General features: G+C 37.8%; 4 protein-coding genes and 1 long non-coding RNA gene across 15 annotated transcripts; 2 read left to right on the top strand and 3 right to left on the bottom strand.

Moving 5' to 3' along the window:
* The first annotated feature begins 9,162 nt into the window (after positions 1-9,162).
* On the top strand, positions 9,163-18,913 carry LOC104704752 (protein PHYLLO, chloroplastic). Of its 10 annotated transcripts, none has more exons than XR_015562176.1 (29): positions 9,200-9,426; positions 9,523-9,738; positions 9,826-10,043; positions 10,165-10,279; positions 10,461-10,577; positions 10,827-10,928; positions 11,292-11,348; positions 11,483-11,551; positions 11,833-11,937; positions 12,012-12,206; positions 12,330-12,428; positions 12,551-13,114; positions 13,408-13,632; positions 13,783-14,082; positions 14,172-14,239; positions 14,400-14,558; positions 14,920-15,045; positions 15,132-15,263; positions 15,342-15,453; positions 15,553-15,708; positions 15,930-15,992; positions 16,099-16,169; positions 16,368-16,535; positions 16,649-16,792; positions 17,019-17,480; positions 17,589-17,888; positions 17,965-18,122; positions 18,201-18,308; positions 18,408-18,527. XR_015562176.1 is itself a non-coding variant. In XM_087459080.1 (29 exons), exons 15-29 carry the CDS (start codon positions 13,795-13,797, stop codon positions 18,700-18,702), a joined length of 2,916 nt encoding a protein of 971 aa, XP_087315206.1. In that variant the 5' UTR covers positions 9,221-9,426; positions 9,523-9,738; positions 9,826-10,043; positions 10,176-10,279; positions 10,461-10,577; positions 10,827-10,928; positions 11,292-11,348; positions 11,483-11,551; positions 11,833-11,937; positions 12,012-12,206; positions 12,330-12,428; positions 12,551-13,114; positions 13,408-13,443; positions 13,530-13,632; positions 13,783-13,794; the 3' UTR covers positions 18,703-18,913. The 10 variants fall into 10 exon arrangements, 8 of the variants coding, with proteins under 8 accessions (XP_087315199.1, XP_087315200.1, XP_087315206.1 ...); XR_015562177.1 differs by having other exon boundaries at positions 9,211-9,426; positions 10,176-10,279; XM_087459080.1 differs by having other exon boundaries at positions 9,221-9,426; positions 10,176-10,279; positions 13,408-13,443; ... (1 more) ...; positions 15,930-16,169; positions 18,408-18,913.
* Positions 18,724-19,957, bottom strand: LOC104704751 (phospholipase A1 PLIP2, chloroplastic-like). The gene is made up of 2 exons (XM_087459082.1): positions 19,471-19,957; positions 18,724-19,164 (listed from the first exon to the last, which is right to left on the bottom strand). The coding sequence occupies exons 1-2, from the start codon at positions 19,919-19,921 to the stop codon at positions 18,926-18,928; spliced, it is 690 nt and encodes a 229-aa protein (XP_087315208.1). The 5' UTR covers positions 19,922-19,957; the 3' UTR covers positions 18,724-18,925.
* Positions 18,983-19,990, top strand: LOC147941530 (uncharacterized). The gene is made up of 2 exons (XR_015562178.1): positions 18,983-19,332; positions 19,416-19,990. It is a non-coding gene; the product is annotated as an uncharacterized LOC147941530 (long non-coding RNA).
* A 36-nt stretch (positions 19,991-20,026) lies between these two features.
* Positions 20,027-22,266, bottom strand: LOC147941529 (uncharacterized). The gene is made up of 4 exons (XM_087458553.1): positions 21,336-22,266; positions 20,758-20,964; positions 20,078-20,647; positions 20,027-20,034 (listed from the first exon to the last, which is right to left on the bottom strand). The coding sequence occupies exons 1-4, from the start codon at positions 22,264-22,266 to the stop codon at positions 20,027-20,029; spliced, it is 1,716 nt and encodes a 571-aa protein (XP_087314679.1).
* A 1,483-nt stretch (positions 22,267-23,749) lies between these two features.
* On the bottom strand, positions 23,750-26,641 carry LOC147941528 (uncharacterized). Of its 2 annotated transcripts, XM_087459084.1 has the most exons (3): positions 25,583-26,641; positions 24,322-25,506; positions 23,750-24,120 (listed from the first exon to the last, which is right to left on the bottom strand). In XM_087459084.1, the coding sequence occupies exons 2-3, from the start codon at positions 24,587-24,589 to the stop codon at positions 24,038-24,040; spliced, it is 351 nt and encodes a 116-aa protein (XP_087315210.1). In that variant the 5' UTR covers positions 24,590-25,506; positions 25,583-26,641; the 3' UTR covers positions 23,750-24,037. The 2 variants fall into 2 exon arrangements, with proteins under 2 accessions (XP_087315210.1, XP_087315209.1); XM_087459083.1 differs by having other exon boundaries at positions 23,750-25,506; positions 25,583-26,544.
* Positions 26,642-26,666: the final 25 nt, after the last annotated feature.

The raw sequence follows: 26,666 nt of genomic DNA, 5'->3' as shown, positions 1-26,666 counted from the left end.
CTTAATGATCGCTAACTCTTTGATAATAAAATAATCAATAGACACATTTCACATGATATCCGTTTTAGAAGAAAAAAAACACACTTGTGATTGATCAAATTTTCTTGTTTTTATTATAACTAGGAACTCTCAGACCCATGTTAGGGGAAGTATTTCAAAAAAATATTAAATTAAATTCAAAATTATATATTATAATTTTTTTGAAAATAATAAAATAGTTTAAGAGTATGTGCTACTAATAAAATAAAATTATTTAAGAAAGAGAAAATAATAAATAAGTTAAAAATACATAAATATTAAATATAAAGTGTTAGTAAAAACACAACCATCAAAATGAAAATCAAAAATATAATTTATGATAAAAAAATATTTTGACAAAGAAACATAACTCTAAATAAAAAAATATACCAAATCGAGGCAAGAATGTGACATAGGTTCTTCATGTACCTCGGTTAACCGAGCGGAACCAAAAAAAAACTTTGACCAGGGGAAGAAAAAGACATTACCTCCAGCTCTTTGGTACCTTAGCCATAGATCAAAGTATTCATCATCTTTAAATCTACATCCTCACTCAATTCAATGTCTTTTTCTAGACAAAGATGATTCAAAATTAGGATCCTCATCCTAGAAGTAGGCGGACGTAAAAAAAAAAAAATTACACATCAGCAAATTAAAATACACATCATTTTTTATTTTCTATGTTATTAAGCAGTTTTTTTTCAGAATCATCAGTTAAATTTTTCTTGTTTATGTCAAATAGGGAAATTAAACAGTTTCTACTGTTCATAACTCGAAAAAAAAAAAAAAACCTCTCTCGTCTTTCGTCGCATAAACAAGTTCAGCGATTTGTGTGCTGGACTTGTTAGGGGACTAGGATTGACGCCAAGGTAAGATTTGTTCCTCCGTCTCTCGGGATATTCTCTACTATGAAAATGAGGCAATTACCTTGAACTTTTATGATGTTTTGGCTGCACTTCCTAATGTAAGCTCTTTGCTTCTGCTAAGATTCAAAGAACGATGACCCTTTTCAGATTGATTATCTTGCTAACAAGTGCTCTATAGCATCCCGAATTGATTGTTTCGCTGGTAAAGTTCTGACAACCCTGGAGAAGAGCTTTCGGTTGTGAGATATGCTGTTAAGTTTTAAATTATGTACCCTGATATGTCCTACGCAGATGGTGAACAAGTTGAGGAAAGGCTGGAATTTTATGACAAAGGTGTTGCCCCATGCAAGAATGTGGATGTAATGAAGGAAGTAATTGAGAATCTGCAAAAGAATGGTATTTGTGTATAGTTTTTTTTTGGTTGAAAGCAGAGTTCTCTTAGAGTGATGGTGGACTTAGTGTTTGATCTGTTCCTGGTTTAGATGATGAAGGGAAGGATGTCTCAGCAAAGAAAAGCAAGAAGAAGAAGGCAAAAGGGTGGTGGCAATGGAAGAGGACAAGTCAGAAAAAAAAAAAGAAAGAAAAGAGGAAGATGGAGACAGCAGAGGAGAATGAAAAATCAGAGAAGAAGAAAAAGAGAGTAAAGCTGGAGGATAAGAGGAACATGCTAGTTGTGCTTGTATAGAGTATGTATAAAACTATAAATTAATTAAGAAACACAGCTTATATAAATTGCCATCTTTCTATATAACATTGAATTGAGGCCATACTATACATATCTCTGTGAATCTGTGAATTGAGGCCATATGATACACATTGAATTGAGGTCATATGATACATATCTCTGTGTATTTAATATTGATAAATATTAAATAAACATATATGTTATGGCTGAGTTATGTACTTCGTACGGCTGAGTTATGTACTTGGTACGGCTTCGTTTGGTCTTTCGTGTCGTGCCTCGATATTACAAAAAGTGTTGTTGGAGAAACCCAAACAATAATTTTGTGCCTGCTCAGATCCACACACGTAATAAATTTATAAAATTAGTTTTATCAAAATATATTATACAAAATAATTAAAAAATTAAACTCAAAATTCGAATAAAAATAAAAAAAATTCCGACAAAGTGACTAAGTGATGGCTGAGTTATTGACTTAGACGGCTGACTTATGAAATATTTGAAAATATAACTCAATATTTAAATATACAATTGAAATATGAATATTACAATTATTATAACTAATAAAAAATAATAATTATAGAGAAAGATTGATTTTTACACATTCTCACCAGAATGTGTTAAACATATAACACCTGACGTTTAGGGGTCAGGGTTAGGGTTTGAGATGTAGGGTTCAGATGAGTAACATTATTTGTTTTTTGGTTTTGGTTTTAAGGTGGTAATATGAATATACTAATATTATTACCATTTGAATATTTTTTTTAAAAATCAAAATTGTTTTTGGTTATTTCCGGTTATGGGTCGGTTAGATTAATATATACTCAAATGACATAATCGGAAATAACCAAAAACAATTTTTCCAATTTGGTGTGATTAGCCTAATATAACCCATAGTAAGCCGAATATAACCGAAATTAACCAAACATACCAATTCATAAATACTAAATTGGAAAAAATAATTTTTTCGGTTCGGTTCGGTTTGGTCGGTTATTTAGTCATTCTAATTTGAGGGTTGGCTGAGTTTTGGTAAATTTATGGCTGAATTATGCAACAAATTTATTAATTTATTATATACCTTCTCGAGAATACAAAAAGTGTTGTTGGGAGACGCAAACAATAATTATGTTTATTGTTAAGAACCACACGCGTAATAAATGAGATTTTAGCGATTTTTTATTTAAAAGGAATTCAAAATTTGAATTTGAATTTAATTTTTTTTAATAAAAGTATTTCTCAAACAATTGACTAATATGGCTGAGTTATCGACATAAACGGCTGACTTATGAAATATTTGTAAATTAGAATTATTATAACTCAAAATTAAAATAGAGAATGAAAAAATGAATATTACAATCATTATAAGCAATAAAAAGTAATAATTATAGACAAAGATTAATTTTTACACAGTCTGATCAAAATGTGTAAAACATTCAAAACATGACATTTATGGGTTAGGGTTTGAGGTTTAGGGTTCATATTTCCAACATTATGGATTTTAATATAACAGTTTGGTTTTGGTTATATTGTGTTTGGTTTAAGGTAGTAATTTGGATATACTAATATGATAACCATTTGAAAATTTAAAATTTTTGAAATTACTTTTCGGTTATTTCCGGTTATGGGTCGGTTAGATGAATATATAACCATAAATAATCCAAATGTTATCCAAATTAGGTCGATTAATTTAATATAACCGATAGCAAGCCGAATATAACCGTAATTAATCAAAAATAATGGAAAAAATAGTTTCCGGTTTGGTTCGGTTTGGTCGATTATTTAGTCATTCTAATTTGAGGGTTGGCTGAGTTATGATAAAGTTATGGCTGAGTTATCGTTTAGGGTCTTTTCAATAATATGAAAATGTATTCTTCTTTCTTTCCTGGATCTTTTAATCTGTCAGATTCCTAATAAGTATTAAAACGTCTCTCGATGTCACAAAAAGTGTTGTTAGGGAAGCGCGAAAAATCACTAATTATGTGCCTGCTCAAATCCACACGCATAATAAATTCATAAAATGAGCTTTTTATCACAAGATATTATTGCAAATAATATATGAGTCTTTTGTTCTGTCAGATTCCTAATAAGTATTAAAACGTCCCTCGATGTCAGAAAAAGTGTTGTTATGGAAGCGCAAACAATCACTAATTATGTGCCTCCTCAAATCCACACGCATAGTAAATTCAGAAAGTGAGCTTTTTATCACAAGATATTATTGCAAATAATTAAATAATTATTATTCGAATTTAGAATTTTTTTTTCTAAAAGTATTTCTCCAACAATTGAATTTTAAAATTATTATAACTCAAAATTTAAATTTAGAATGCCAAAATATCGCTTTACGGCTGAGTTATAATCTTTACGTGAAAACGAAAGGTCATGTGACGGCTGAGTTATAGTGAGTTATGGCTGAGTTATCACAAGAAACAATCTGAAAGTAAATGGATGATATATATATGACTTTACGGCTGAGTTATAATATTTACGGGAAAACGAAAGGTCATGTGACGGCTGAGTTATAGTGAGTTATGGCTGAGTTATCACAAGAAAAATCTGAAAGTAAATAGATGATATATATGACTTTACGGCTGAGTTATAATATTTACGGGAAAACGAAAAGTCATGTGACAGCTGAGTTATAGTGAGTTATGGCTGAGTTATCACAAGAAACAATCTGAAAGTAAATGGATGATATATATGACTTTACGGCTGAGTTATAATATTTACGGGAAAACGAAAGGTCATGTGACGGCTGAGTTATAGTGAGTTATGGCTGAGTTATCACAAGAAAAATCTGAAAGTAAATAGATGATATATATGACTTTACGGCTGAGTTATAATATTTACGGGAAAACGAAAGGTCATGTGACGCCAAAAACTCTACACAGAGACGTAGCTGATCGGTTTTCCATAGCCCCAAAAAACATTGCAACTGTCGATCATTGGAGACAAAAACTGGTGGAGTATTATGCGCCATTAGTTTCAGTGCCTTGTTCGAGAACATGTAGCTCAACTTTAGCTCATGGCTAAACGCGTCCAATCCGTAGTCTTCAAGAACAAGCTCCACAAGCTTGTCGTGTGTTGTGCCACCACTCGATCTGCACAACTATACACCCTCTATCGTCGGTGTTAAATACATATCTCTGTTTCTTTACCCAATTACCGGAAACAATTAGTACCGGAACTGGATCCATGAAAGAAAATGAAGAACAAGTAGAAATAACTAGGTGAAGAATAAAAGTGAAGAAGAAGTATAAGAACAAGGTGAAGAAGAAGGTAAATAGTTCACTTATTTACCAGTTGAAGAACAAGGTTCGAACGACGTTTCGTATTTCCGGAGGAAAAAAAAAAGATGACATGGAATGCTGACATGGATACTGCGTCCGACGTGGCATTAATAACTCAGTCTATATAAAAATCAACCATCAAACAATTGATATCTCAGTCTATATAAAACTTAGCCATCAAACAAATTATAACTCAGTCACAACATGAAAAACATTACAGTAATTAGAAAGCAAAAAAAATTGCTTCCAAATTCAGCCGCTTCATCAACTGAAAATATGTAACTCAGTCGTAACGTTTAATAAGTCAGCCGTAACTCAATAATATTCTAGTAATTAATCTTTTGCAACTAAGTCAGTCGTCGAATGGCTGAGTTGTACGATAAGTCAGCCTATAACGGCTGAGTTGTACGATAAGTCAGCCTATCACGGCTGAGTTATACGATAAGTCAGCCTATCATGGCTGAGTTGTACGATAAGTCAGCCAGTCAGAAAATGGTAACTCAGCCGTGTCTTAGTGATAACTCAGCCAAAATTTTAACAACTCAACCATCGGATGAAAACTCAGCCGTAAGGACGGCTGAGTTAGAGCGTAACTCAGCCAGATTTTGATAAGTCAGCCGTAACGCTTGGCTGAGTTATGCTCTAACTCAGCCAGATTTTGATAAATCAGCCGGAATACTTGGCTGAGTTATGCTCTAACTCAGCCATCCGCTCTTACTCAAATGTTTTTTTCCATAACTCAGCCGGAATATACCTATAACTCAGCCGCAACATACTTTTGTAACGCGTTATGGCTGAGTTATTGTTACACGTCAGCGTTTTTGACGTGGCGTCTGACGTGGCAATGACATTTTTGTAATTACGTTTTTTCCGGTAACATAAAACAAGGGCACGCTGGGTATTTTGAAAATACCCAAAATATTCTAGTAATAAAATCTTTGTTTGTAAATTCTAGTAATATTACCTAATTTGGATAACATTTGAGTAAATCACCCTTGATTTTTTCTTTCTTTTACATTGTTACAAAAAATACTGTCACGATCCTTGTTCAACTTCCGATAGGGGGATGAATCATTACTCTGTTCCAATAATAAACCAATAAGGCAAGAGTTAGTAAACAGGAAAAAGGAAAAAAGTAGAGCAAGAGTTAGTAAAGGGATGTGTTTTATGTTGTTTTACCTCTCCCTAAATAGTCTTATATATTTATCTCCAATGTCTTTAGGACTTGTTAAACATGCTACCGCCATTACCATTTCCTTCTTACGAGATGGTAAGTAAACACACAATTCAGCAAAAGCATCTCTGAGGAGAACAATTGTTTCATCATCAAACAACAAAAGGGTATTATTGCTCTTTTGGTAAGCAGCCTCCAAATACGATTAAAGCGGTGGATAAGTATTATAATTAGAGCTGTCAAAATGGGTGGGTTGTCCATGGTCAGCCCATGTCCAATTCATTATGGACTGGTCATGGACAAGCCCATAATTGAAACAGGTTTAAATGGTCTATGTCCAACAACACCCACAGATAAAATGGGTTGGACAATCTGGACATTGGTCGGCCCATTGGTCGAATAATTCTAGGTCAAAATCAATTTGGGAAAATTTTTAAAACTCATTTCTCACTGTCAAATTTGTTTTAGATATTTGTGTTTTTTTCTCATTTTACAAAATATGTTATATGTTGTCCAATGAACACCCATAGACAACCTATAAAAATATGGTCATTAGTGGGTATGGTCATCAATGGACCGGTCGTTAATAGACACGGTCAGGTATTTGTCCAAAATCAAATAGGACAATGTTGAACGAGTCAAAATGGACGCGGACAGCCATCTTGGCAGCTCTAATTGTAACAGTTAGAGAAATTTCCCTAAACCCCTGTGACACGCACTAACATTTGTTTGATGATGCCAGAGTTTCTACCCTCAACTTTAACTCCTCAGTAACTGATCTGAGAAGACCACGCTTCCCAACATGATCTGGACCCGCAACCACTATCCTACGCCTTAGTCCAAGAAGATTCTTGATTTGTTCTCTCTCAATCTCTAAGCCGGATAACAATACGTCCTTCACATTTAAGGGTTTGATCTGATTGCCCTAAAACAGTCAAGGATTCATAACTCCTATAGTCTACCTCCTATTTCAAATGATTAAGCAACTAAGACAGAGGTTCTACTCGAGAACCAACGTACGTGTGGTTGAAGAGGTTGCTCCTTGGCTTTTTGTATGAAGAAAGCGAAGCAATGGCTTTCGTTTTTGTGCGGCCATCGCCTTGTACTATTTTGGATGGTATCGATCGGCCTCAAGAAACGCAGTGACGCCTGACGAGGGTTGCATAAGATTAGGTCGCCGGATCTTCGGATTTGATCGAGTTCCCGGTCCGTCCATGGCTGAACAAGAAATAAAGAAAGGGTCAGATAAGATTTGAGAAGTCGAAACCGATTAAACATGCTAAAAGCTTGGATTACTTGCCTTGCACGAGAGTTGTTCTAGTTTCTCAAGGCACTAGGATGGAGTGAATTTTCCCCCAAGAACACACGACTCACATAGGTGACGTAGCTACCGTCATTCAGGGCGATCAATAGCTCGTGCAACTCTTGTTTGACCAGCGTAGAGGCATTGTTACGTTCTTCTTTCTTCTTTCTTATTTCTTCTTTCCGTATACCATCTTCCATTTTCTCTTTTCTCTCCGCCGGAAAAAAATGGGAGTTATGGAGTTTGGTGAAGTTGGGGATTTTCACCAGTAATATAAAATTCAAAACAAAACAAAAAACAAAGTTACAGTTCTGAGTGGGTAATTTTTTAAATGATGTTATTTATTAGTTTTTCTTTGCAGTCAAAAAGGAAAAAAATATATAAAAGACATGTTATTATTATTGCTTATACATTATTTAAAGTGTTAAATAATTGACAATGGAGATATTTTAATATTTTACCAAAACTCTGAGTTCGTGAAGCATAATTACAAGAGTTGTTGTCGAATAGCTAAAGTATAAAATTTGATTTTAGTGCATTAGGCCAATTATCTTAGCTAATTAGAGTGTATGTCACTTGGGGTTGGGGGATTGGATTGGTTAAATTTGCAGCTCTAGCTTGATTAGGCCGCAATTAAGTAGCACTTGTATTAATATTTTATCTAAGGTAAAGGTTGGAGATTATTGATGTTTTATATGTAAGTTCAATTGCAAACGAGTCTTTTCATTTTATATTATACGTACGTGTGCTTGCCGTGGCTGATGAGTCATGTGACTTCTATTAATTGCAATGACTTGTGAGAAGATCTTAATTATACAATTTTAGCCATCGTGGCATTGTTAATTTAGCTAACAATTTCGCTATATACTCTAAATTAATTCAATAACATAAAGTAATAATCATGTTATTCATAATTGTAAATCTATCAACTATTTTTATAATTAGACTTTTCCAACTTAACTGCTCTTGTTTTGTAAATTTTTCACCATCCCGAAATCTAAAACTTTCGAGTCCATATAAATTTTATTAAAAATTTCTCACTAACATACACAAAAACATCAATAATCTCCTTAATTTACTTGTGAAAGAAAATGCTAATTTTTTCTCCTTAGGCAGATTTATTGTGTTTTTAGAAAACAATCCTGTCAAACTCGAAAGGAACTCGTGAACTGACCTTAGAGCAGTGGCAGAAGCTAAGTCCATTTGTAGAAGGCACCATCACACTCGGGATCGAGTCCCGGTTCCTACAAAAGTAGGAATTTAACTAATAGCCCAGCTAGTTGTGGCCCAATGGTTGACAAAAAAAAAACACGAAAGCAACTCCTTGAAATGATTTTACACTAACTATCAAATCAAAGAGAAAGATTACGTCTATGCCAATTAATCCTCATCAAAAATGTATATGTGAACATACAGTTTTAACATAGAGCTCTAACCATGCACACCACAACAGTGTTAGGAATCTCCAAATAGGAATCGCAGAAGATAGGGAATAGAATACTAATAACATTGTAAACAATGAACACATTCATTGTACCCAGAAAAAAGAATATGATAAACTAGACACGTAGGATGAGAAGTTGAGAACCAAGCAATGGATGAATAAAAGTTCTCCAAATATGTTTATACCTATAATTATAGATAGGCTTACAGCAATAAAGCTAGATATGCTTAACCGTTAAAAATCCCAAAATAATTCCACAAACCAGAAGCAAATTCAAATAATCAATGTGTTGTGAGTTTTGGTTTATTCCCGGTATGTAACGGTCTCTTGGTTCGGTCATTAATCATAATCGTAATTAATTAGTCATAATCTATAAAATAATAATCCTGTGCGCCTTATCCAAATAAAACCTTGTAAAACCCCTCTCAGTCTCACCATCATCATCCACTGATTCACAATCTCAAAATTCACTACGAAGTAGAAGAAGAAGAAGATGCGATCTTCGTTTATAGTCTCGAATCCTCCGTTTCTTCCTTCTCTAATCCCTCGTTACAGTTCCAGAAGCTCCTTCAGACGCAGCAGAGAACGACGCTTCTCCTCCTTCGCTGATTCTCTTCGTGTTTCTCTTCATGGAATCGGAAGAAACATCGAGGTTTGTTTTGATTGTCTCCTCTTGCCTCCCAATTAGAACAACATCGAGGTGTGTTGAATTCGATTTTTTGTTGTTGTTGTTGTTGTTGTTGTCTAGGTCGTCGCTCAAGGAGTTCAATTCGATGGTCCGATTATGAGTAGAGATGATGCTTTAGAGGTGAATTTGGATGATGATTTAATGGTTCAAGTGTGTGTGACTCGTACCTTGCCTCCAGCTTTGACTCTTGAGCTTGGTCTCGAGAGTCTCAAGGAAGCTGTTGACGAATTGAAGACTAATCCTCCTAAGTCATCTTGTGGCGTCTTGCGATTTCAAGTATGAATCATCATATCTACGCATTTGCGAGTTCCTTTTTGATTCTGTGGATGCAGATTGTTAATGTGCGTTCAATTAAATTTGTAGGTGGCTGTGCCTCCAAGGGCAAAAGCTTTGTTCTGGTTTTGCTCTCAACCGACGTCTTCTGGTGTGTTTCCTGTGTTTTTCCTCTCCAAGGAAACCTCTGAGCCTTCTTATAAATCACTCTATGTAAAGGAACCTCATGGGGTTTTTGGGATTGGGAATGCATTCTCTTTCGTTCATCCGTCTTCATTCGACTCCAATGGACATAGCATGAGGAAAACGTAAGCATGTTCTCTTTTGGAACTTAGTTTGGTTAGTAAGAATGTGCTTTAGTCTATGATGTATGCATGTTCTAAAGTGCTACATTTCACTTCAAGTAGTTAAGCTAACTAACTTCTGCAGATTCCTCTCAGATGAATCAGCTATGGTGACGGCCTATGGATTTTTAGATATTGATTTCAACGAGCACTCTACTGTAAATAGCAAGGATGGCTCTTCTTACTTTTTCGTTCCTCAGGTGAAGTAGCATTGACTTAATCATCAAGCTGTTGAACTGTGTCACTTTACTTGATTTACGTGATACTAAATGGGATTATCTCATTGTTTTTGGTATCTAAATTGGACCTAGGGTAGCGGTTAATGTGCTTGTAGCAGTTGTTCTTACATTGTAAATAATTTAATTGTCAAAATTTCAACAGATTGAGTTAAATGAGCGTGAGGAGATCTCTATATTGGCAGTTACACTGGCATGGAATGATTCTCTCTCTTACAGTTTCGAGCAAACGATTTGTTCATATGAGAAATCCTTTTTTCAGGTATGCTTATGTTCCGACATTTTCTTATTTCAATTAAGCTAAGATTCTGAAAACAGTTCTAATCATTTAGTTAATCATGTAGCATTGTGTTATCTCCTTGAGGAAACTAAACAATATACGCAAAACTGTGCCAAAGTTGATTATTAATTTACCGGAATTAGGGAACTAAATCTTCACATTCTTCATCACTGTGAACTAGATTTTTTTTATATTTTTTTTTCCCCTCACTTTTGGTTCATTTTCTTGCAGGTTTCTTGTCATTTCTCCCCAAATTTAGAGGAGCATTGGTTCAAACATTTAAAAAGTTCTCTTGCAAAGTTTAGTGCAAAAGAGATACATCCAATTGAGATGGTACACGCTTTACTTATTAGGTTCTTTGCCCCCCCCAATTTTTAAGTAGCTAAACAAGATGCAAAGAAGAGATCTGATTATTTCTTTCTTCTTTATCAAACTGTATACTTCACGAATTTTATCTTCCTCGTCTTTGGAGAGTCACTTAAACCTCATTAAATATTAAAAATCTAGCAATCCGTGTTCCATTTGAGTCTGCTTTAGGTGACTCTCAGTCTCAGGTGAAATCATTGAAGTTTCTTTTACAATATTTTTTTACCCGCTTGACCCTCATGGATTTTACTTACAATTATTCTATGGACGAAGCATGTTGAGTTCATTTCCTTTTTCATCCCACTCATCATTATGTTTTTCTCTTCGCAGGAGCATATGAGGTTTTTCACATTTTCTGAGATAGATCAGGCTGACGCCAAGGAACTGGTATCTTCTTTACCCTGGTAATTTTCATCCCTGTATTTCAGAATTTAATTATCATCCTTGATCGTCCGTTGGAGTTTATTTTCTTCAGATGTTCTGGATTGTTTATGGTTTACTTTGCCATTCTTTTGTTGCAGAAAAATATCCGCTCGTCATGTCAGTTCCATTGCAGGCTTTCACCTGGCGTTTTTTTCTCTAACAACATGGTACGTAGAGCTATAAATATGGCCATTAGATGGTTAGGCTTAATTTTTGTATTGCTTGTGAGAGACTGTTCACCATACACTCACGGTATTACGGTAATTAAGCTCAGAGATTCAGAATTGTCTAGTGGTTGGTGACTTTTGAACCTTGTGGCTTTTCGAGTTAGCGTCAAATTTTTAAGAAACAAACATAATTAGGATGCATTGGAGTGTCCGAAAAGTGAGAATCTTGGAGGGTATGAATTCTCAGGTTTTTACTCTATATATATATGTTTTGCTATCAGCTGAATCCGGAGGCTGAAGTGAGTAGCTTCTTGAAAGATGAGGCTAACATCAATGCTGTCTGGGCGTCAGCTATAATTGAAGAATGCACTCGTCTTGGTTTGACGGTGAGCTGAACTTGTCAATCATCTGAAATAAAATCTCAAATTTGAATGACTTTTCTCACAACATACTGCCACAGTATTTTTGTGTAGCTCCTGGATCGAGGTCTTCCCATCTTGCAATTGCTGCTGCCAACCATCCCCTTACAACGTGTCTTGCATGCTATGATGAAAGATCTCTTGCCTTTCACGCTATTGGTTATGCTAAAGGATCCCTCAAACCAGCAGTCATTATAACATCATCAGGAACTGCCGTTTCAAATCTTCTTCCAGCGGTCAGAGTGTACTCATTTATGCTTCACTAAATTATTTTATTAGCTTGTTGCATGCTACATACTTCACCAAATGCAATTGTGCTCTCTTTCGGGTATTTATTTTATGATTTTTGACAAATACAGGTGGTTGAAGCCAGTGAGGATTTTATACCACTGCTACTACTTACTGCAGATCGTCCTCCTGAACTCCAGGGTGTTGGCGCGAATCAAGCAATTAATCAAGTAAGGTCAAGATAAGACCTTTCTTCGAGATTATACACTTGCGGTAGCCCAGTTTGTTTTTGTTTGGGTGTTCCATTTCTTATATTTTTCAATTTCTTATATTCTTTTTAACTCTGTCCCAGGTAAACCACTTCGGTTCGTTTGTCAGATTCTTCTTCAATCTTCCTCCTCCAACTGATCTTATACCAGTCCGAATGGTCCTTACTACTGTAGACTCTGCTCTACATTGGGCAACTGGTTCTGCTTGTGGACCAGTACATCTCAATTGTCCTTTTAGAGATCCACTTGATGGTAGTCCAACAAATTGGTCATCAGACTGCTTAAATGGATTAGACATGTGGATGTCTAATGCTGAACCATTCACAAAATATATTCAGTTGCAAAGCCTTGAAAGCAATGGTATAACAACTGGCCAGATTAATGAGGTTTTACAAGTAATCAAAGAGGCTAAGAAGGGTCTCCTTCTAATTGGTGCAATCCATTCGGAGGATGAAATTTGGGCTTCGCTTCTGTTGGCTAAAGAGCTGATGTGGCCTGTAGTTGCAGATGTCTTGTCTGGCGTACGGCTGCGCAAGCTTTTTAAACCTTTTCTTGAGAAGTGGTCCCCTGCTTTTGTTGATCATTTTGATCTTGCCCTGCTTTCAGATTCTGTTAGGGATTTGATGGAGTTTGATGTTGTTATCCAGGTAAACTTACCGTTCTTTAAATTTTGCTTCATGCATCTAAGATTAAGGTACTGTAGGGGATTTTGTGGTACATCTCAATTCAAATTTTTCTTTGTGGTTTGGAATGCCTTGAAGAAGTTTCCAATAAATATGAGGTACTGGGAACTTATGTGAAACATTACCAAATTGTTTATCTGCATCTCAGATTAGGGTTCTTTTTATCATATGCTAACTTCAAACTGAGAATTCACTCATTCAGTGATCAGGTATTAATTACATCGATGTGTTCTGATTGAGTTTGTAATATGATATAGGTTGGAAGTCGGATAACAAGTAAAAGAGTTTCTCAGGTGCTAACGAAATGCTTTCCGTTTGCATACATTTTGGTTGATAAGCATCCATGCCGACATGACCCATCACACCTGGTCACTCACAGGGTCCAAAGCAACATTGTTCAGTTTGCTGATTGTGTGCTTAAATCTCGATTTCCATGGAGGAGAAGCAAGTTGCATGGTCATCTACAGGCATTGGATGGCGCTGTATGTCCTCCAGACAAACTATTTCCTTAAAATGCATTAACAAATCAAACATGACTGCTTTCGATACGTCGGAAACATATGCTTCCTTGTAGATTGCATGAAAGATTAATTTAACTCTTACTGCTTTTGATAGTTCAGTCTTTTATGCAGATTGCCCGGGAAATGTCATTTCAAATATCTGCTGAAGACTCCCTGACCGAACCTTACGTTGCACATATGCTTTCTAAAGCACTAACTTCCAAATCTGCTCTTTTCATCGGGAATAGCATGCCAATAAGGGATGTGGATATGTATGGATGTAGTTCAGAAAATTATTCTCATGTGGTAGATATGATGGTGAGTGCAGAACTACCATGCCAATGGATACAAGTAACTGGAAATAGAGGAGCTAGTGGCATTGATGGGTTGCTCAGCTCGGCCACTGGCTTTGCTGTTGGATGCAAGAAGAGAGTAAGATTTTTTTTCCCTTTAATGAGTGAAGTGAGAGAAGTATCATAACCATTTACTCATGTGTTTTGTTTACCATTTACATATATCAGGTGGTCTGTGTGGTGGGGGACATCTCTTTCCTTCATGATACAAATGGATTGGCGATTTTGAAACAGAGGTAGCCCTTTGCCTCTGCTTTATTGTTGTAGTTTCACTGTTGGTGGATTTTTCATACAACGAACAGATATGCCATGGTTTTGTTTTTGTTCACCAAATATGTCATGGTTTTTATAAGTCAGTTTAGCGATTAATTTCTGAAGTTCAATCTGACTTGTTAGGATTTCAAGGAAACCAATGACAATTCTTGTGATAAACAACCGTGGTGGTGGAATCTTCCGACTTCTTCCTATTGCAAAGAGAACAGAGCCTAGCGTGTTGAACCAGTATTTCTATACATCACATGACATTTCCATTGAAAACTTGAGTTTGGCACATGGGTAAAAACATATTAGCATTTTTTACTATATTTTCCTTTCCCACTTTGCTTATTTTAATGCTCTTTGGCTCTACAAAGTGTAGGTTTTGGAGAAAAGAAAATGAATAAGATTTGTCTGGACTTTGAAGTTTTACATGTTAATTTTGTTTCATATACGCATGACCATTGCACAGATATTTATAGAACATACAAGAAAAAATAATCCAGTATTGGTAGCGTAGATTGTCATTTAATTTGTTCACTGCCTCTAATTCTTAGCCTATAGTCGAGTCGGTTCTCCATGATTTACGATGTCCTTGATTATATAGGGTCCTCATGGTTTATAATAAGATAATAACTCAGCCAAATTGCTAAATATGCAGTGTGAGGTATGTACACGTTGGGACGAAAAGTGAACTTGAGGATGCTCTATTTGTACCCAGCGTGGAAGAGATGGATTGCATTGTGGAGGTTGAAAGCTCTATAAACGCTAACGCAATCGTTCATAGGTTATTTTGGGCTTTTGTTTTATTATTGGGTTTTACATGTCCTCACTTCTCGTGCACTTTGGTTGACATTGAATACTCGTTCACAGCACTTTGGAAAGGTTTGCACGCCAAGCTGCAGAAAATGCGCTGGGCATTATCTCGGCCAGTTCTCTTTGTCATCCGATGATTGGAAATGTACTTGTTTGCCAAGTCTTTGGAATACAATATTCGCAGTACAGGTAGAACTCGTCAGAGACTATATCTGAATATTACTGTTTTTTTCTTTTCTTTTTGTCTAATAAAAACTCTGTTTGCAGAGTCAAACTGTGTGACAGACCTACCATATGTTCTGATGAGTTCTCTCAGTTCCATCGAGAAGGGTTCATACTCTCCTTGACTTTGGAGGATGGGAGTATTGGCTATGGAGAGGTTGACTATTTTATTATTTTTAATTTTTCATCACTAAATAGTACAGCCAGGTAATTAGCTTATATTAAACTTACATCTCGTGTTGTGTTTCATGAGCAGGTTGCACCTCTAGACAGTAATGTAGAGAACTTAATGGATGTTGAGGGGCAGCTTCAGTTAGTTCTTCACCTCATGGATGGAGCTAAATTTTCTTACATGCTTCCTTTGTTAAATGGCTCAGTTTCTTCCTGGATTTGGAGTGAACTTGGAATTAATGTAAGCTTCCCTAGCCTTAGTTCTGTCGGAAGAAAATTCGTTTAATCCATACAGCTTCTCTCTATCAGGAGAAATTGCAAAGTAGACTATTGTGCAATAAGTTCTTCATTTTTCAATCTTGCTACGTGCAAAAAGTTCTCGATCTTCGTAGTCTTCTTGTTAAAGAAATAGTTTCCTGGGAATCATATTTGAAGGCTTATTAATTTCCTTCTTTTTGTCAGGCATCATCGATTTTCCCGAGTGTCAGATGTGGTCTTGAAATGGCTCTTCTAAATGCAATGGCAGTAAGACATGATTCTAGTTTGTTGGGGATACTTCATTATCAGAAAGAAGAAAATGGTTCTGCTCAACCACACTCTGTTCAGATATGTGCCCTTCTTGATTCTGAAGGTACTCCATTGGAGGTCGCATACGTTGCTAGAAAACTTGTTGAAGAAGGGTTCAGTGCTATTAAACTTAAAGTAAGCCAACGGTTTTTAATCATACAAACAAGATTACACTCAACCATCAAATAATAAGATAGCTGGAGTATTATTTTACTTTATGCTGGTTACGTATATAGCATTTTCCTGCATAAATTGAGGTGGTTGGCTTTCTCACTGTGAAAATTTTCAAGCTATTGATTACTGACTGGGGGATAAACCTGCCTAAAATGACAGGTTGGTCGTCGAGTAAACTCTGTTCAAGATGCTTTAGTTATGCAAGAAGTAAGGAGAGCCGTTGGTGACCAAACTGAACTCCGTGCAGACGCAAATTGTCGCTGGACTTTTGAAGAGGCTACAAAGTTTGGTTTATTAGTGAAAAGCTGTAATTTAAAATATATTGAGGTATGGTACAGTAGGAATTATTGCAATCTGATTTTGTTTCCGAAGTATTACTCCAAAATAACTAATTTCTCTTACCTATATAACTTTAGTGGTGAACTTTTCGTATATCTCAGGAACCTGTCCAGAATAAAGATGACCTTATCAGGTTTCATGAAGAAACTGGATTACCAGTGGCACTTGATGAGACTCTTGATGATTTTGAGGAATGTCCTCTACGTATGCTTAGCAGATATGTCCATCCTGGAATAGTTGCTGTTGTAAGCACCTGTTCATTCTTTACATTATTTACATGAGCCTGAGAATATCAAAACATATGTTATTTTCTGTATGCCAAATTTCTTCATTGATCACTTTGTCTTGCCTCTCTTTATATTTTTTATCAATAGGATCGATAATATATCGGCTCTATCTTGGTAAATTATTTCATTTTTGCTTGCATATTAAATAGTGTTGACATTGTCCTGTCATACTTGGAATTCGTAGGTTATTAAACCAAGTGTTGTGGGAGGGTTTGAGAATGCAGCACTGATTGCTCGGTGGGCACAGCAGCATGGAAAGATGGCTGTTATAAGTGCCGCATACGAAAGTGGCCTAGGTTTATCAGCATATATTTTATTTGCATCATATTTGGAGATGGAGAATGTCAAAGCTTCCACAGAGCAGAAGCAAGGAACGACACCTTTTGTAGCCCATGGTCTTGGAACTTACCGATGGCTTAGTGAAGATGTAATGATGAATACTTTAGGAATATTCCGTAACCCTAACAGTGGATTTATCGAAGGATCTGCTGCTGATGCTAGGAAAAATCTAAAGGATGTTGAGATAAACAACGATGTTATTGTTAGAACCAGTAAAGGGGTTGCTGTCCAAGGGTATGAACTGAGGGTGGATATAGATGGTTTCTCTCATTTCATAAGAATCCACGACACTGGAGAAATTTCGGAAGTAAGCTTGTCCTTGTTTTTGATTTTGAATGTCCCAAGCTAAAAAGGCATAAAGCTGTTCTTGGTCAATTTCTTCCTTGTTTTTTCACTCTGCTGTAATGTATTTCAGGGAAGTGTAGTTTTGTTTCTTCATGGATTTCTTGGAACCGGTGAAGAATGGATCTCCATCATGAAGGGTATCTCGGGATCTGCGAGATGCATTTCAGTCGATATTCCTGGTCATGGCAGGTCAAGGGTACAAAGTCATGATGCTAGTGAGACCCAGACAGCCCCGACTTTCTCAATGGAGATAGTAGCGGAGGTCTTGTATAAGTTGATTGAGCAAATTATTCCTGGGAAAGTTACCGTAGTTGGATATTCCATGGGAGCAAGAATCGCACTGTACATGGCTTTGCGGTTTAGCAACAAGGTGGGTTATTCTTTGTGTGGAAATTTTAACATTTGTTTAACAATCTGTGTAATGGAATTTTGATGCTGTTCTATAGATCGAAGGAGCTGTCGTGGTATCGGGAAGCCCCGGGATCAAGGATCCAGTGGCAAGGAAAGTTCGAAGAGCAACAGATGATTCTAAAGCACGAATGATGGTTGACCATGGACTAGAAATCTTTCTGGAGAGCTGGTACAATGGAGGCTTGTGGAAGAGGTGACTTTTCTTAATTGATGTTTTTGTTTCCCTCGACTAAAATTGATTACTCACATGAACGACTTTTGCAATGATTAGCTTGAGAAGGCACCCACATTTTAGAAAAATAGTTGCAAGCCGCTTGCTACATGATGATGTCCTTAGCGTTGCAAAGCTCCTCTCGGATCTAAGCAGTGGGAGACAACCGTAAGTTCATCTTTTGCAACTCTGTTTTTCCATCATTTAATTCGAAAGCGATGATCTTTGATGACGAAGATGACATTATGTCCTTTGATAAATAAATAGGTCATTGTGGGATGAGTTGGAGGATTGTGATACAAATATCTCTCTTGTCTTCGGAGAGAATGATGTCAAATTCAAACAAATCGCTACAAAAATGTACTGCGAGATGAGTAAAAGCAAGAAGAGAGAAAACAATATCATTGAGATGGTTGAAATCTCAGAAGCTGGTCACGCCGTCCATCTCGAGAGCCCTCTTCGCGTGGTTCTCGCCCTTAGAAAATTCTTAACAAGAGTGCACAAAAGGTATACAGAGACAGAGCTTTCTGAGAAGCTCCTATTAGCACTAAAAGAAATGTAAACCAGATTTTGAATCATATGATTGGACCTGTTTCAAATCCCAATTGTATTGAATACTAGCTTCGGAGATATGTTTTCAAAAAATAATAATAAATTGATGTTTTCAAAAAAAAAAAAAAAAAAAAAAAAATTGATGCAAAACACTAATTTTATAGTATCTCTCTTTTTCCTATGCATCTAAGTAATAAAAAGAAAACTATGGTGGTACAAAATCTCCTAAACACTCAATAACAGGTACATGTACAACCAAAATCACACCTACAGGAACAGGTTCCAGGTTTGCATTTCGAAGGACAGAACTTGTAACAGTCTTTAGCTGTATCGCAAGGCTGACCGTAATCATTTCTCTCTATATGTGCTGTTTGCGGCAAGCAGTTACAGTTCTTCATTCCTTCAGGACATTTGCCTTCGATGCAGTACACTTGCTCCACCATCATCTCTCTTGCATCACCCAAAGACGAACCTTTGATCACAAATAATCACAACAAACTTTAATATATACAAGCCCAAAAGCCAAAAAAAAATATATAACAAAGAACATATATTTATTATAGAAGAAGCTTACAAAATGCTATGACTATGAGGGATAACAAGAAAATAAGCTTGAGAGACGTTTTCTCCATTGCTAATGGTAAATTCTCAAAACTCTTTTCGTAGTTTATATTGATTGCACGAGTAATGAAGAGAAGAGAAATCATATTGTCTTATTTATAGGGTTCTGTAAGTTGAAACGCAAGAAAATCTTTTGGGCGAAGGTTAAATCCTACACCTTCATCTTCAGATAATACGGCGTCGTCTGAATCAACAACCTCCTCGTCTTCGTCTTCGTCTTCATCCTCTCTATTATCTCTCCACATAGATTGTACATCCAAGATCTTCACAACCCAGCTGCCATTTCGTCTCTCGGTCTCCCTGACATGATCCACCACCGCCACAGCCCTCTCCTCAGCGATAGGCTTCCTCGAATCACCAGAATCAACCAAAACGGCGTCGTCCAAACACAACCCGCTTCGCCGCCTCGAAGCAATTCCTCCACCACCGCCGCGTGACCAAAAGGGCGTCAATGGGTACTTGAATGAGAAACCAAAAGGTCCTCTTTTTTGAGATGGTACCGTTGCGGTAGCTCGGACTTCAACAACTCCACCGCTTACACCGTTTCCAACCGCCGTGATCGCTGGAATTACGCCGTGTAAGCCGCTATTCAAACACAAATTGTCCATTGTTTTTTTTTTTTTTTTTGTTCAACCAAACATTAAATTAAATGATAACTTCAAGGTTGGTTGCCCAAATTGGAAGGAAAGAGTTTACAAAGGTAGATGCAGAAATTAACAATCTCGAAGAGCGAGCAACACAATCAGCCCGTATATTAGACGTACGCGGAATCCTCAAAAGCAAAAAGGATGGAAATGATGAGCGAACTGAGCTAAACTCATCCAACAGATTAGAAAAAGCAGGCCAATCATCAGGGAACTGCAACATCGCCACTAATTCAGCACAATCCGTCTCGAAACTCTGACATTGAGTGCCCGTCGCCAATATGGATGCCATCGCCCAAATCAACGCCTGAAGCTCCGAATGTAGAGGTGATGGTCCGCGTCGCTGACTTCGTGCTCCCATTAATAACGTTCTATCTTCATTATTACATAACCACCAACTTAACCCTTTCAAAGGATCTGAAGCCTTCCAAGATCCATCGACCTGACACCGGAGACCAGGGAGCCGAATCTCCAAGGGTAAAGGATCTAAAGGAATCGAAGTGAAGGACTTAGCCTCCTCCCATAACAACTTCTCCATAGTCGCCTGAGTGATAATATCAGCTGGCTCTGCCTCTATACCCTGAAAAACTTTTTTATTTCTATCTTTCCAGATACACCAGACAATCCAAGGAAGACGGAAACTTATATCCGTGGTCACCGACTGGGACGACGCCCGCCAGTATAAGAAATCTAAGTTCGGAAAAATAGAACCATATGGAAAACCATCAACGCGTAAGTCTAGCGGGGACACTCAAAAAGTGCATGATTGATAGTTTCTACCGCCAAGCCACATCGTTTACATAAAGGATCACACTGGGCTCCCCGATGATGAAGGCGTTCCAACACAGGGAGGGAACCGGAGGCAATCTGCCAGAAAAAATGTTGAATCTTTGGAGGAACCTCAAGTTTCCAAGCCTGCGCCCGAAGAGCCGTACACGTCGGTCCATACTCGACCTCGTTAACTAACTCACGTGCGAGCCGATAACCGGATTTAACCGAATACTTCCCTGATTTAGTGAAATGCCAAATCAGTTTATCCGGTTTAAAGGATTTACAAATCTCCATTGATAAAATGATCTGAATATCTAGGGGATCCATGAACTCCTCTAGGATTGGCAAATGCCACTCTTTCGTAATTGGATTAATTAAATGGTTGACCATTAAATTGGGATGTAACTGCGCTCCTCGACCATTAGCTGGTCTCGGTTGATTTTCTGGAATCCACTGATCTCGCCACACTGAGACATTACAACCCGAACCTATCGCCCATCGTGATCCATATTCCACCAATCCTTTAGTTGCAAAAATACTCCGCCAAGCAAACGAGGGGGAATAAGGCTTCTTAGCCTATAAAGGATGTTTATTCCGAAATACATACCTCGCAAAACCCGAGCCATCAGAGACGTTGGGTAGTGAATTAACCGCCAATACTGCTTAGCCAACATAGCATCATTGAACTGTTCCAAAGCACGAAACCCCCAGCCGCCGTCACATTTATCTTTACACATCTTATCCCAAGCAACCCAGTGTAAACCGCGGGCCTTATCGTTAGACTTCCACCAAAAATTTGAGATAGCACTCGTTAAGTTAGACGTTAGCTCCTTTGGCAACTTATAACAAGACATAACATGGGTTAGGATAGCCAACGCTACCGATTTAATCATAACTTCCTTCCCACCTTTCGATAAATATTTTGCAGACAAACCATTCACGCGATCATCCAAACGGTCATTAACGTATCTAAAAACCTTAGTTCTCGAACCCTGGAGATTTTCTGGGATACCCAAATACAAACCCATACCACCTTCTTTGGAGATTCCCATTACCGATTTCAATTGAGTCCTTATTTCGGGGGAAACTTTTTTGCCAAACATAATGGATGATTTCTCTAAGTTAACCTCCTGCCCAGACGCTTTCCCGTAATCTTCAATAATTCCCAATACCGTAGAACATTCAGCTGCCTCTGCCTTACAGAAGAACAAACTATCATCAGCAAACAACAAATGTGAGATAGTGGGACAATCTCGAAATAGGTTGATACCCGAAATCCTTTGTTCTCTTTCAGCCTTCTTAATATTGGCAATGAAGACCTCCGTACATAAACTAAACAAATAAGGAGATAAAGGATCCCCCTGACGAAGACCCCTCTGTGGCTTAATAAAGCCTTTAGGCTGACCATTTAAAATGACTTGATACGAAACGGAAGAAACACACCACATAATCCAGGAAACCCATTTCCTATCAAAACCTAGCTTAACCATAACTGCTTCCAAAAAATCCCACTCTACGCGATCATATGCCTTACTCATGTCCGTCTTGAAAGCCAAAAACTCCGATTTACATTGAGGATTGGTATTTAAACCATGAAACATCTACTGGGCCACCAGTATATTATCAGTGATTAAACGTCCAGAAACAAAAGCCGATTGTGTTTCTGAAACAAGGGATGGGAAAACCCGCTTGAGCCAAAAACACAGAACTTTAGAGATAATCTTATAACAAACATTACAAAGGCTAATCGGCCTAAACTCCGACATCCGTTGGGCTCGTCCCGTTTTAGGAATGAGACAAATATTCGTTTCATTTAACCATGGATCGAAACGATCTGTGCGAAAAAAATCTTTCACCAAATCCACGAGATCTCCTTTAAGAGTGGACCAGAACCTCTGAAAGAACAAAGTCGTCATCCCGTCAGGTCCTGGTGTCTTCTCAGGATGCATAGCAAACAAAGCTTTGCGAACCTCTGATTCTGTGATTTCCCTGATCAGAATCCTATTCATGTTATCCGTGATTAGCTGAGGAATTTCCTGGAGCATCTGCGAGATACCCCGCACGTCAGACTGTTTAAATAGATCCGCAAAGTAATTTGTTGCTATATCCTCCATACCCGATTCTGACTCAGTCCAGGTGTCATCAAGACCATATAACCCAGTAATCCTATTTCTGACTCGTCGTTGTTTCGTGGAAGCGTGAAAATACTTTGTGTTTTTATCGCCAACCCGTAGCCAAAACTTCCTACTTTTCTGCTGCCAATATACTTCCTCATCTCGATAAGCCTCCTTGAGTTTCCTTTCGATGTTGCAAATTTCTGCCTGCGAAATCAAATCATCCATCTTTGCCTCCTGTAAGGCCGCCTTCAAATTGGAAATAACCGTAGGCCCAGTAAAAACCCTATTTTTTCGCCACCACGAAATCAAATTTCGGCAGTTCTTAAGTTTATCCACAAAAACCGGTATCCGAAAGTTCCTGGTGCGATTCCATCCAAACTCCACCGCATCCGACAAGCCATCTCTTCCCAACCATCGCTTATCAAAACGAAACTGTCGACGCCTCCTTAAGACTGTTTTAAAGCAAGTTGCCAGAATAGGACAATGATCAGATCCAATCATTTATAAATAGTCAACCCTTGAATGAGGAAATAAGCAATGCCAATCCTCATTACCTAAAGCTCGATCTAAGCGACAACGAACAACCTGATTATTCTGTCTAGTACCTCGCCACGAGAGTTGCTCACCATAGCAGGGAAACTCTAACATACCACAATGTCGAATCATAGAACTAAAGGGTACAAAAGAAGAGGCTGGTCGGGAAGCGCCACCTGATTTCTCATGATTCCCAACAAGTTCATTAAAATCACCGATCATAAACCATGGATCAATTCGAAAAGAACCGATATCATCTAATTTGTCCCAAACTTTCTGTCTATGTAGAGTAACAGGATCCCCATAAACAAAGGATAAGAAAACCAATTGTTGTCCAAAATAGGCTTATGCATCAATTAAACGGTTACAATCAAATAAAATTGAAAGTTTTATTGCATCCATATAAAAAACAGCCAAACCACCACTGGAACCGCAAGGGTCAACAGAGTACAACTTATCATATCCAAACTTAGACTGAAACTTTTGTAAATAAGAATAACATTTTTTTGTTTCTGATAAAAATAAAATATATGGATGATACTTCTTCCACAAGTCTCCCAAATAGCTCTCTGTCAGGTCTGCCCCAATACCCTGACAGTTCCAACTTAAAATTTTCATGTATGAGCCGGTGGTTTCGGGAGAGCCACCATCCCCTTCTTCACTGGTCGACCACCACCAGCAGGTTTGCCATTCGTAGCCTTAGACCGTTGTTACCTTTCCCTCTCTGTTTATGACCATCACCTGCAGGTTTAGATAAAGCTTTAGCAAGCAAACGTTTGTCGGGAGATGCTAAAGACAAACCAGAATTTTTTACAGATTTCTTAGACCGGAAACTAGAGAACCGTAAAGCCACATCCTTCTTTCGACCTAATGTAACTTCTCGCAATGCAGAACTTACAACACTCACATCCAAAGCAATCGGGAGAGAGGAGATAGGAATACCTTTCAGATCATCCTCGGTTGGATCAGTAGAACCCGATCCTAAACCCCCTTCAAGGTTGTTACCCTGTCCAATCGCAACCTCACCCTCCTCTTGGTAATTACCATTTGGAGATTCACCCTCCTCTAAAAGATCATCAGTGGCTTCGTTAAAGTATGATCCTACCAACTCCTCACCAGCCCCATACTGAGAAGAACTCTCCATCACAGTGTCACGTTGAGAATCATCTAAACCAATAGCAGCCGAATCCTCACCAAGAACCTCCTGCATCCGCTGATCCTTCTGACCAGATTTAGCTTTATATAAAGGCTTAGGTCAAGCTGATCCTGACCCCTTTCGGTTAAGTGGAAAAGAAAGAGCCTGCCCCAACTGCTCTCCAGAACCAACCTGAACCCCACGCTTGCCACCCAAACCCATCGCACCAGCACCATGTGAACGTTTTTGATCCCAGACAGAGCCATGGTGTCGATTCTGATGATAGGAACTGGAATTCTCCACCCCAACAGAAGGAACATGAGCTTGAAAATCTAAAGCTCTCTTAACATATTTCCTTGGCTTCTCCCAACCACCATCATTGTGAAACACTCCTTGTTGCACCATTCCTTGATGTCGCTGAGCTCCTCGTTTCTCAGCTTGAAACTCAACCCCCTTGCTCTCGACAGCCTTGTTGAGAAGTGGGCAATCTCTCTCCTCATGAGTGAGCCGATAGCAGTTATCACAAACACCATTAAGTTTCTCATACTCTAGAGTAACTATCACCTCATCGCCACTTTCAAATGGCACAACCAACTTGAAGAGAAGAGGGTTGAAACCATTAACAGTCACACAAACACTACATGTCTCCTCATCAATCTCTCAAATGATGCCAAGTTTTTTTCCAATAGCCTCTAAAGTAGCAACCTCCCATAGATGCATAGGGATACCAGCAACTTTCACCCAAAAATTGATGGCAGAAGGATAGGTTGAAGAAATGACTGGTTCCCACTTAACCAAAGAGATCATCCAACCATCAAAATGGTATGGACCATTTTGTAAGACCCCTTGCAAATCACTCTCATTAGCGAAATTGAACTGAAATGTCCCTTGACCGAGATCAGCTCCCACCACTTTGTCTTCAAGCTTCCAAATCTTAGGCAAAGTGGAAATCAAGGACTCCATCCTTTGAATCGTAGGATTCATCAACCTCCCTATAAGAGTTAGTGAAAAATGCTGAATCCGCTGAGCCAAAACTGAATTGGATATTTTCACAGTTTCTGTACGCACCTGAGGAGCTTTCCCCTTGAGAAACGATGATTGAGCCATAAACCAAAACACAACACTCAGCAACCAAACACGATCCACTACAACACACCACCCACCACACCAGACGGAACAACACAAAATATGAAGAAATGAAACACATATGGAACAACGGAACTCCAAACGCCAACTAAATACCCTGATACCCATCGTGATACTACAACGTGACATAGGGGATATGCCAATCAACAGGATTCCAAAACTATACACTAAAATCAAAACAGTATCAAACCCAATACCCATGAACCACGAAATATGAGACCAGCACCTTCCATAACTAGGACAACATCGGATCATAAACTTAACACACACCACGATCGAAATCACCCTAATAAATACCAGCAGATCCCAAACAGACTCCACAATCATTCCCACAAACTTGATACAAATCCATCATTAACCCAAATATGATTCCTCAGATCAAGCCCAAACCAATCATTAAGATCCGAATGCACCGGGATCCTTTTCTTCAAATCGGGATCGATTACCAAATAAAGGAACCCTGTAAAATTCAGGGACAGACTTCCGATCTGACCCCGAATACTCTCACCCAACGGAAAACGCAAGAGACCCTCTCTCCGTCTCCCAATCTCGCCGGAAACCTTCATTCAAAACCTAGATCTAATCGTCGCCGTCGTCGTCTCGCCGGAAGCCTTCATTCTTCCTTTTTATTATATATTGTCCATTGTGTTTTTTGGTTTAATTAAGAAAAAAGTTGTTCCTTTTTGGGATTCTTATTCACAAGTTTAAACTAATTAACGATCTTAGAATTTTCTTTGGAATGTGATGAATTATATAACCCACAGAAAGATTTAGAATTGAGAAATTTTTAGAAAGGTGAAGAATAAAAGCAAATAAACAAATTGGTTTATCAGCCGAACAGATCGCCGAAGACGAAACTTGTGTGAGAGATCTTTTTATGCTATATTTTCGTTTTTTCTATTTTTTCATAATTATATTGAAAATTTTTCTATTTTTTCTTTTCAAATTTTGTTGAAAATTTTTTGGTTCATCCCTAAGGGTGAACTTCTCTTATTCACCTTCTCTT

The sequence above is a fragment of the Camelina sativa genome, chromosome 7 (assembly GCF_030686135.1).
Source record: "Camelina sativa cultivar CO46 ecotype springtype chromosome 7, ASM3068613v1".
Lineage (NCBI taxonomy): Eukaryota > Viridiplantae > Streptophyta > Magnoliopsida > Brassicales > Brassicaceae > Camelina > Camelina sativa.
This window is presented reverse-complemented; position numbering and strand designations above follow the sequence as displayed.